The sequence below is a fragment of the Caenorhabditis remanei genome, chromosome IV (assembly GCF_010183535.1).
Source record: "Caenorhabditis remanei strain PX506 chromosome IV, whole genome shotgun sequence".
Taxonomy (NCBI): domain Eukaryota; kingdom Metazoa; phylum Nematoda; class Chromadorea; order Rhabditida; family Rhabditidae; genus Caenorhabditis; species Caenorhabditis remanei.
In genome coordinates this window covers 24,711,577-24,722,579 of record NC_071331.1, presented here as the reverse complement: position 1 = coordinate 24,722,579, position 11,003 = coordinate 24,711,577, and the positions used below count along the sequence as shown (strand labels likewise).

General features: G+C 39.1%; 2 protein-coding genes across 2 annotated transcripts; both read right to left on the bottom strand.

Moving 5' to 3' along the window:
- Positions 1 to 254: 254 nt before the first annotated feature.
- Positions 255 to 3,783, bottom strand: GCK72_016141 (uncharacterized protein; the record flags this gene model as incomplete). The annotated part of the gene is made up of 6 exons (XM_003090546.2): positions 255 to 442; positions 1,333 to 1,546; positions 1,597 to 1,781; positions 1,943 to 2,007; positions 2,100 to 2,250; positions 3,711 to 3,783. The coding sequence occupies 6 exons, from the start codon at positions 3,781 to 3,783 to the stop codon at positions 255 to 257; spliced, it is 876 nt and encodes a 291-aa protein (XP_003090594.2).
- A 5,781-nt stretch (positions 3,784 to 9,564) lies between these two features.
- Positions 9,565 to 10,381, bottom strand: GCK72_016140 (uncharacterized protein; the record flags this gene model as incomplete). Its single annotated transcript, XM_003090543.2, has 3 exons — positions 9,565 to 9,644; positions 9,695 to 9,773; positions 10,085 to 10,381. 3 exons carry the CDS (start codon positions 10,379 to 10,381, stop codon positions 9,565 to 9,567), a joined length of 456 nt encoding a protein of 151 aa, XP_003090591.1.
- Positions 10,382 to 11,003: the final 622 nt, after the last annotated feature.

Sequence of the window (11,003 nt, the reverse complement as noted above, 5' to 3'; positions counted from 1 at the left end):
TCCCCCATTGTTGTCCCCCCATAAATCTGTCATTTTACATTTTATGAGCCAGAAGAAGAAGCTTTTAAGAAAATTAACTTGGTGGTGTCAATCAAATTGAGAATATTAATTTATTTATATATTTAGATTTAGAATATGAAATCATGGAAAAGTTGAGAAGGGAAAAATCACAGAGAAATGGCCAAATATAATAAGTATTTACATAACGCGCTCTATTGAGAATCCCCACCACCAGATTCTCAATAGAGCGCACTTCACAGCTGCCCACCACAATAGTTGGGAGGGAGAATACATATTGGAGCACGCATTGTCCAGTCGTGCTCACCGATGGATCCAGACGTCGGATAGACGAGAGACATGTCGGCGTGAGAGAGATGAAAGGACTTGTCATCGAGAAGACTGGGATGGGGGAGACTCCCGAGGAGACCGTTGATGGAGTAGGCTGGAATTACAGAATTATAGAAGAAAACTTTGTTCAAAAAATTTAAAATTTTGAGATACGCGACATGACATATATCACTGGAAAGCCCGGAAAACACTGATTCCAAATATGTATTCAGATTTTTTCTACGACATTTGGTAATCGAGAAAAATGACTTCAAAGTTTGACAGGCGACAACTGCCACGTCATTACCTTAGCGATGTATTTTAGTTTACGCCCGTGTGGCGCAGGCGGTAGTGAGGCGGAGTGGCGTGGGGGGAGGTGAGGGTTCGATTCCCGCCTGCGCGAAAATTTTTTTGCATTTTTGAAATGAAGTTTTGAGATTCTCTTGGGAAATGTTTTATTGATTTTCATGTGAAAATTAGCAAAATTGTCGAATTTCAACAAGACCCGGCTCGGCATGGCCCGGCTTCAAGAAAAGTTTTGATCAAATTTTTTGAATTTTTGAAAAATTTTACATTTAAAAACGCCATGTATAACTAGCATTCGATTGAATTCTGAAGTATTGTCAAAGATTCGACGTTTTCGGAAAAGCTTTCAAAAAGTTCAAAATTTTTATCAATTTTTCCGAACTTTGACCCCATTTTTCTCGAATACCAGACCTCCAGGGAAAAAAACTGAATATATATTTGGAATCAGCATAATTTCAGCTTTCTAATGATATATAACACATTATATATCTTCAAACTGACGACCTAAGGTAATGATGTAAGTTAATGGCTGTAAGGTAACTTGTCCAGAGAGTTCAAACTTTGACCCATTTTTCTCAAATATCCGGTGTCGAGGATAAAAACTGAATACATATTCAGAATCAGCGTGACTTCATCTTTCCAATGATATAAGTCACGTTCTATAGTTCCACGATCAAAAAGCCCCCTTAAAAAACTAACTTCCTGGCATCGCAAAGGTGGGCGGAGTCGGTAGTACTGTAGCAGTCAATTGTTGTTGTGTTTGTGAAGGTGGTGGTGGAATTGGTGGTAATCGAATTTGGTTCTGTCGATTTTGGTTTTGAGATGACCGAGTAGACCCCTGGGAGTTGGAAGATGTGGATGAGGTGGTGGTGGAGGGGGGACTAGAAGTTTGAGACATGAATGTCTGGAAGTCCTGGAATTGGGATAATTAGGAGATAATTAAGTCATAGATGAGGGTGTTACCTTATTGCGAACTATCCGGTTGATAGAGGAAACCGACGGCACATTATCCTCCCCACAGATTTGGTCTTCAATCAGCTTCTGACGGATCTCCCATGCGAACATTGTGGGGTTGACACGTTTGTATCCAGCGATACATTCGACAACTCTTGGGGTGGCGACTTTTGGTTTTGATCCGCCGATTACTCCTGGAATTTGAATTGGATATGAGATTCTGAGTCACCATGGGGATACTGTAGCACAGAAAAACCTCCTCAATAAGAGTGTGACACGGCTGTTTAGAAACTATTGTGTGTGTGTTGAATCACTCAAGTACAGTACCCCCTCCCCACCACCATCAACAACATACCTGGCCTGACAGATCCTGTCGAGTAGAAACGTCCCAGGATTTTCGAGACACATCCGTGAGAGACTCTGCAATTTATTGGCTCATTACAGGTTTAGGACTTCATAGGTTGACTGTCAAACTCTGTAATCTGTAATCTATAGTCTGTAAGGTGACTCACTTCAACTGTCTCGAAATATCGCATGGCCGTGTTCCCCGTTGTGACATATCGACGATCTGAGCCCGTATTGTGTCTGGTAGGGGCCGCCCGTTGACAAACACACCGCCCAGTTGATTGACACCCGTGTGACTTCCATCTGAAATTAGGGGGTCTGCAAAAATGTGTACAGTACTAGATGATGGTGAAACTCGTAACATGGCTAAAATCTAGCAAGACTCTCAAAAAGTTATTTTGAAATAACCGGGACGATAAATATGAGGAAACTGGCTAGCTAACTAGGGAAGGTCATGAAGTGGTGGGATGTGTTATATATCATTGGAAAGCTGAGAAAACGCTGATTCCAAATATATATTTCGTTTTTGCCCCCGAGGTCTGGTATTCGAGAAAAATGGGGTCAAAGTTTCCTCAGTTATTACCATACTTGCAATACGGGCCGACGGTTTTTCTTAAATAACTTTCTTCAAAAAAATCGTATCGGGTTGGTTTATACCTTAAATTATAGGTACTTGGACCTGTCATCAGACAATTAAAAAAAACTACGCAGAAAATCCAAGAGACTACGGGTCGGGGAAAAGTGTTCGGCCCAATTTTTCACCAGTTAAGGCCGGCTCGGGGACTCTGTGGATTTTCGATAGGATTTTCTTCAAAGTTTTTTTCTCTGATTTTGTCTGATGACACGCCCATATACCTATCATTTGAGCTCTTAACCAACTCGATACGATTTTTTCGGCCCGGATTGCAAGAATGGTGATTACCCTATTGAAGTGCGAAATATGAAAAAAATTTCCCCATTTTTCTCGAATACCAGACCTCGAGGGTAAAAACTAAATATATATTTGGAATCAGCGTGATTTCAGCTTTCCAATGATATAAGCCATGTCCCATGTCCCTGTCTTTTTGGGCTCTGATACATTCAGAAACTCAAAAAACCCGATTTTTCAAGAACAACTTTAAAAAATCGGAGCAAACATATACCCGATTTTCTTAAGAAAAATTCTCAAATATAAGAAATGTTCTATAAAAAATGCCAAAAAATCTGACTTTCCCCAGCAAAAAGCTCAAGAAACGGCTATTTTCACAAAAAATGCGTCAAAGGTTGGGACCGTTGGCAAGCCATTAAGTGAAGCGGAATTTTGACCCCATTTTTCTCGAATACCAGACATCGATGGCAAAAATTGAATATATATTTGGAATCAGCGTTTTCTGAGCTTTCCAATGATATAAGTAACATCCCATATCTCCACACTGACGACCTTCCCTAGAGGCCTTTCCTAAGTGATATCGAAATTTCCTTAGCTAAGACTTCTTGGCCTGGTCCCCCCATAAGCTCCGACTTCTGACACCAAAACGTTGTACTTTTGTACTCTAATGATACACCAATAAGAAGCAATCTTCCACTTGACCAAATTTCTTATCAAAACAGTTGGAATCACATCAAAAAGTACGTCACTCAAGGAAAATGTGTATGTACTTTTCCATGTCCAAACTTTACGGTTGAACAAATTGAGGTAGTAGTATACTCATTAGGGGGAAAGGGACTTTAAAGGTTTATAGAAAGTTTGAAATGACAAAAAATCCTTTAAAAAAACCCGAAAAAACAGAAAAACGTACCAAACTGAAATTGTGGGTGAGTTGGATATGAAGAGTATGGATAAGTTCTCCATATCGGAGCGAGAGGTTCCATTTCTTTAGTAGAGAGAAGGGGCACACAAGCAATCAACCGTTTGGCTGCCCTTGGATGCACACACACTAGAAGATTAGGCTCCGCCCCTTGGAGTAGGTCACTACCACTATGGATTTAGGAAGAGAGAGGAGATGGGGGCGGGGTTTAGGGGAGACGTCCCCGCCCTATTTGATGAATGAGGATTGGATGGAATTGGTGGGGATGGAAAAGAGGGAAATATGAATGGGGGAAAGGGAAATACATATGGAATAGAAAAATATGGATGGGAAGTTAAAAAGAGATGCATTTTTTGTGTTTTTACCGTATCGTTCGGCTACGTTATAAACACCCGATTTGGCTGAGCGGCGACTCTATCAAGTGGTGTGCAAATGCGCTTCACTAGACTTACAGTTTTGCGGGAAAATGAGAAAATGAGAAAATCATTTGAATTTATAAGGACTAAAAGAATTTGAGTTTTTTGTGTTTTTTGACTTCCGGCTCATGACCTATATCATTAGAAAGCTGAAATCACGCTGATTCCAAATATATATTCAGATTTTCCCTACGACATCTGATATTTGAGAAAAACAAGGTCAAAGTTTGACAGGCGACAACTGCCACGTCATTACCTTATCGACACCTATAGCTTTCCGTCCGCGTGGCGCAGGCGGTAGTGAGGCGGAGTGGCGTGGGGAAAGGTGTGGGTTCGATTCCCTGCGGTGCCAACTTTTTTTTGCATTTTTGAAATGAAGTTTTGAGATTCTCTTGGGATATGTTTTATTGATTTTCATGTAAAAATAGCAAAAAAAAGTCAATTTTCGATTACCGTCTTTTTAAGAAATTTCTGAAATATGTGTTATTACAAATGCGCTCCACCGAAATGCCCTTTTTCTCTGAGTTTCTCTCAATTTCGCACACAATTTTCTTCAGTTTCGATAGCGAAAACATATCCGCAGCTAAATTTCATCTCTTCCCCTCCCAAAAAACGCACACCCATTAAGCCTCCCCACAACTAATTAACAAACTTTTTTGGCGCCCTCCACAAAAAATTTCTAATTTTCTGGAACAATGACTGCCCCGTTTTACAACACACAAGACACTAGGAGAATATCTGTTATGGAAAAGGATAACTAGGGAATGATCCTCGAGAAGGAAACCGACAGCCGATTTCCAAAACTGGTTAAGAATCGTTGGGTCAGAGGTTCAATGTTGAGCAAAATTCGAAAAAAGTTTTGGATACCGATATCCCAGCCGGTTTCCTTTTCAAAAAAAAAAGATTGAAGAGGGCAAGGAATCGAACCAAAAAGTGCCGGAACGCCGACCAAAGATGTTCACCACTGAGCCACCGGCGCGCACTGGAGAACGAAGGGAGAAGATTAATAAGTAAAGAGGGCGTCACGCCACTTTATCGTAGTTTGGTGGGTAAGGCGATCAGCTCATAATTTTGATCATTGACTCGCGAGCAGGTTTGGTCGAGAAAAACTTTTCGGGAAAATCGAGAACGAAAAAATTTCTCGAAATTTTTTTTCGGGAAATCGAGTACTCGAAATTTTTCTCGAAACTTTTTTTCGGGAAAATCGAGAATTTTCGAGAAATTCGAGAATTTTGTCAAACTGACTTCAAATGACTTAAAAATAACTATTTTTCGATAGATTTTATTTTTATTCATTAATGTATACTTGGTTTCACAGTTCGAGATTGGTACCCCATCAATTAAACGTTTTGCTGGAGAAACATCAGTTTCGAAAACCTTTCAGCACTCAATAGTTTTCTATTTTGGAGCACCGTAGGTGAAAATTGAGAAGTATTATGTTCAAAAACAACAAAAAATCGGTTGAAACCCTGTAAAAAGAAATGGAAAATTTCGAACTTTTGAATATTACTGTTACAAAAAATTTCCCGATTTTCCCGAAAATTTTCGGGAAATTTCCCGTCGGGAAAAAATCGCGAAAATTTTTTTCGAGAAAATTCCCGGTCGGGAAAAATTCTCGAAAAAATTTTTCGGGAAAATTCTCGTCGGAAAATTTTCCCGAAAAAAGTCGGGAAAACCGAGAAATCGAGTATCCCGATTTCCCGACCTCGACCAAGCCTGCTCGCGAGGGAGGGTCATGGAGATATGGTACATGACAAATATCATTTGAAAGCTGAAATTATGCTGGTTTCAAATATATATTCAGTTTTTGCCATCGAGGCCTGGTATTCGAGAAAATCGAGTTAGACTTGTCAGAGGGTCCAAACTTTGATCTCGATTTTCTCGATTACCAGACCTCGAGGCCAAAAACTGAATATATAATTGAAATCAGCGCTTTCTGAGCTTTCCAACCATATACCGCGTCTCGGCCCGTAACTCCATCTTGACCCGGGATCCAAGTAAGGGGGAACTAAAGAAATACCTTCATTGCCTTTGAACGACTTTGCCCATTCCTCATCGGGCAGCTCGGTTTTCGGTATTATGGTGGAGGGAAGTCTGAATCGGTAGGGAGGATCCAATACTCGAGGGATGTTACAACATTTCATCAAGCAATCACGGTCTTCTGGAACTGGGATAGGGGACGTTAGGAGAGACATGAAGAGAGCGAGGATATGCTCATTAAGATACTGTTCAGCGAAGGGCGTAAGTGTGAAGATATAAGATATGTTATATATTATTGGAAAGCTGAAAACACGCTGATTCCAAATATATATTAAGTTTTTGCCCTGGACCCCTGGTATTCGAGAAAAATGGGGTCAAAGATCGGAAAAAATGGCAATTTTCAGACAAGCGAAAAGGCTCTTTCGCCCAAAAACCCGGTTACTCCACCGATTTGACCGAAAGTAAGTGAAAAATTGGGAAAAAACTCCTATTTTTAGTCTAGAAACGTCTAAAAAATCGGTTATGAAAGAGACGCAGAGAAACGAGACACTCTAACTGTCTGCGCCCTCTCTCTCTCTCTTGGTAGTAGACTCTCAACTTGTAGCTACCGTATCTCCTCGGGGTAAATAGCTATCAAAAAGTTGTCAACTAGTAAAATGTAGAGAATTTTATGGGCTACATTTTACTAGTTGACAATGTTTTTATTGCTCCGACTCTTGGAGAGATATGGTGTGTGAAAGATGAGCGGCGGGCTAGAACCAGGGGTGACATGTATATGAGTATTTTGACCGAAAATTTAAGATTTTTACGTTTTAATAAGCCAAATTTTAACGTAGACAGTAAGAACCTTTTCCATATCACTTGTCAAGTAAAAAAGATATGAAAAAGATATGAAAACCAGTTTCTGATATCTTAGGGGTAATGACTCCAAGGGATGTCACCGGTCCAAACTTTGACCCCATTTTTCTCGAATACTAGGCCTCGAGGGCAAAAACTGAATATATATTTGGAATCAGCGTTTTCTCAGCTTTACAATGGTATATAACACATCTTATATCTTCACAATGACGACCTTCCCCTAGGATCCTTAAAGGGGGACTGCGCTATTCGAATTGAAAATATTTTTTTACATGAATCGACGCAGAATTTAGGCTGGACAAAAAAATTCTCTTGAAGGTAGGTCCGGAAATTTGATTCAAAAAAGTTATGAGCTGTCAAAGTTGTCAAATCGTGCCTTTATGGTACACTTTTTCATTGAATTTTCCCATGGTGCACGTGAAAGTATAATACATTTCTAATAAAAACGTCATTCTTTTTTATAAAAATTATTTTATTGGCGGAACTGAAAAATCTAAATATGTTTACTCGATATTTGACCTGAATGTCACCTTCTGAAAACGGTTACCAGTTTGATTTACTGTAAGACTCCAGAGATTATGCACTAGAGAGCATAAAATCTCGATGCTCTCAATTTTTTCGGTTTGTTTTTTTTCCTAACTTTTTTATTCGATTGTAGTTTGTATACAAAAGAATTTCGAGACTTCCAGTTTAGAGAACTTCCACTTTTTGTGCACCCGATATCTTCCAAAAGATCATTTCATGTACGTTTCTGGAAAAAACTTCAGAAAATCTCAATTTATAGTGATAAATCTGGATATGATATGCGATCCGAAATGGCAGTTATACATTGGAATGCTCTTTAATTTGAAGAAGCCGCTGGAGAAAGAAAAGTGATTTCAAGTCTCCTTTCTTTTGTAAAACAAAAAAATTGATTATGAAATCTAGAAAATCGCCATCTAAAAACTTGTGGAGAGACCAGGTATTGAATATGACAAAGGAATTGTTTTTGAATCGGAGTGTCCAGGAGGTAATAAGACATTTTGAAAAAAAGTGCTATACTTCCTATGGATATGGATGAGGAAGAGATTGTGACTAGAACAAAAACTGAAATGGAAATGTACAGGCAACCAGGAACATCTCTGGAGTCTTACAGTAAATCAAACTGGTAACCGTTTTCAGAAGGTGACATTCAGGTCAAATATCGAGTAAACATATTTAGATTTTTCAGTTCCGCCAATAAAATAATTTTTATAAAAAAGAATGACGTTTTTATTAGAAATGTATTATACTTTCACGTGCACCATGGGAAAATTCAATGAAAAATTCAACGAAAAAGTGTACCATAAAGGCACGATTTGACAACTTTGACAGCTCATAACTTTCTTGAATCAAATTTCCGGACCTACCTTCAAGAGAATTTTTTTGTCCAGCCTAAATTCTGCGTCGATTCATGTAAAAAAATATTTTCAATTCGAATAGCGCAGTCCCCCTTTAAGTGACATCGAAATTGAAAGATTTGTGAATTACCATAGGTCAAGTCCCACGACTCCATAACCTTCCCTAGTTTGTTAATTATCGCTAATTACAGTTCGCCAATTAAAATGACACCTTCTACAGCTCTTTACCCTTCCATCTATTTCAGATGCTCTCACACTTTCACACTTGAGTAATTTTTGTTGCTCAATCACCGTGAAACGGAACACTGATGTTTCGGAACTCGTCATGGACCACTCACCGTAATGCTGTTGCCAATGGGCGTAAGTGGGTGAGGTGATAGTGCTTAACATGATAATGAAAGATTTCGATCGTCTTCCTATCCGATACTTATAATTCTTCTTCCGCATACCACTTCCTTTATATGTCATTCTGATAGGCGGAGTCGTTTGTCAGGTGAGAAATGATTGTGTGTGTGTGATTCAGATTCATTAGAGAGGACCCTACGCTTCACTTGCTCTCTCTCCTACGTTTTCAAATATTTCCCTTCCGTACCAAATAATATATATTTGTTGTTGTTTACCCCGCAGAAGATTCTGTTTCCAGGCGCCTCGTTTTGGTTTACATCTAATTAGTCAGAAGTAGTCAGGTACATAGCAGATGCTGTCCAAAATCTGGTTTTCAGTGATAGCATCCATTTAAAAGAAGCGAAAAGAAGAGAAATAAATAAGAAAAAAAGGTTTCAACAGGGAAGGAATCGAACCAAAAAGTCCCGGAACGCTGACCAAAGATGTTCACCACTGAGCCACCACCGTGCATTGCTGAACGTAGGGAGAAGATTAATAAGTAAAGAGGGCGTGACGCCACTTAGGGCGGGTAAGGCGATCAGCTGGTATCTTTGAGCATTGACTCACTAGGGAGGGTTATAGAGATATGGAACTTGACATATACCATTGGAAAGCTAAAAATGCGCTGATTCCAAATATATATTCAGTTTTTACCCTCGACGTCTGGTATTCGAGAAAAATGGGGTCAAATGTTCGACCCATAACAAGTCAGATCCCTGGGGTTTTCTATCAATATTGCTTATGTTTCTTGTCTAGGTTTTCAATATCAAGAGCGAAAATTGAGGAAAAAAACAAGAATTGTGTTCCGATTTATAACATAATACAAAATCAATTCTCAATACTCTTCACACACACCAAGGTGTCATCATCGTTCTGATCTTCGAAATACTCTTCCTTCAATACTGGTTCTGCAAAAAAATCCAATTTCGAAGATTAAAATTTCAAGATTAACTCATACTTTTCTTGCTCTGAACCTCTTCCTCCTGAGTTGTACATAGTTGGAATGTGGCCGATGAAGGGGGTGGTTGGATGTTACTCTGGAAATTACTCCTATTTTGAATCTGCTCTTTAATAGTTGAAAAGTACAAAACTCCAGAAAAGTTGGATGTTTTTGCTGCTCATTCCTCATTAGCGCCAAATCGGCAATGCGCCAAATCGCGAGGAGTCGCGGGTTCGTATAGGCAACGAGCTACCACACAACGAGCGGCTGGATGGCTAAGTGGTAGTGAGGGGCGCTGATAGGTGGAGGGTCCGGGGATCGACCCCCTTTGCGGGTTTTATGTTTTTTTCTTTTTGAAAACCGGTTTTCTACATTATCTGAACCAATAAGGAGCTGCTCAACCCTTACATCTCGCTGAATAGGATCCGCTCGTGTCGTTTTCTCCTTATTCTTATTCCTATTCGATTTCATCGCTGCATTTCCCGGTGCCTGACCATCCTCATTCGACGGTTTCGGTGTTCCAGCTGGATCCGACTGAATCGCCGGTGTCACCACTTCCTTCGGCTTCTTCTCAATTCCACTCTTCTTTGAATGCAACTTGCTTTTTTGTACGTGACGAGTTTGATTCTTTGGTTTACATGAGATGAGAAGGAAGAGTAGGAGAGAAAAGTGAACCAATAATCGGAAAGCACTCAAATAGTTCATAAATCTGAAAAATCGCCGGATTTTTGGCAATTTATAGACAAAATTACGAATTTTCCTCAATTTTTCGCTGAAAATCTGGATTTTCGACCATTTTTTAGCTGAAAATTTAAATTTTCACTCATTTTTTCTTGCATTAGCACGACACGCTTCTTAAAACTGCGAAAAAATGAGTGAAAATTTAGATTTTAGGCTAAAAATGGTCGAAAATCCGGATTTTAGCGTAAAAATACGAGATTTTCAGCAAAACCTGAGGAAATTTCGTATTTTAGACTAGAAATGGTCGAAAATCTGAAAGAGGAGGGGGCTGAAACTGAAAAAGGCGTAAAAAGCTTACAAGAATGTCCGATTGAAACTGGAATAATTGAGAAAAAAGTGTGAAAATGTACAAAAAAAACAAATAATTAATGGAATGCTTTCAGTGGGGTGAAAAAATTAGTGTAGTGGTAGTTCACGAATTTTATATTTAATAAAAAATACATTTAAAAAAGTACAAAAGCGGTTCCCAAGGTAAAGCTACATGACTTTTCCAATTAAACATTTTCGAAAAATCCCAATTAATTAAACAATTAAATAATTAAATAATTAAATCACAGAAGTTTCCAATTTCCCCACAGGCGAATCC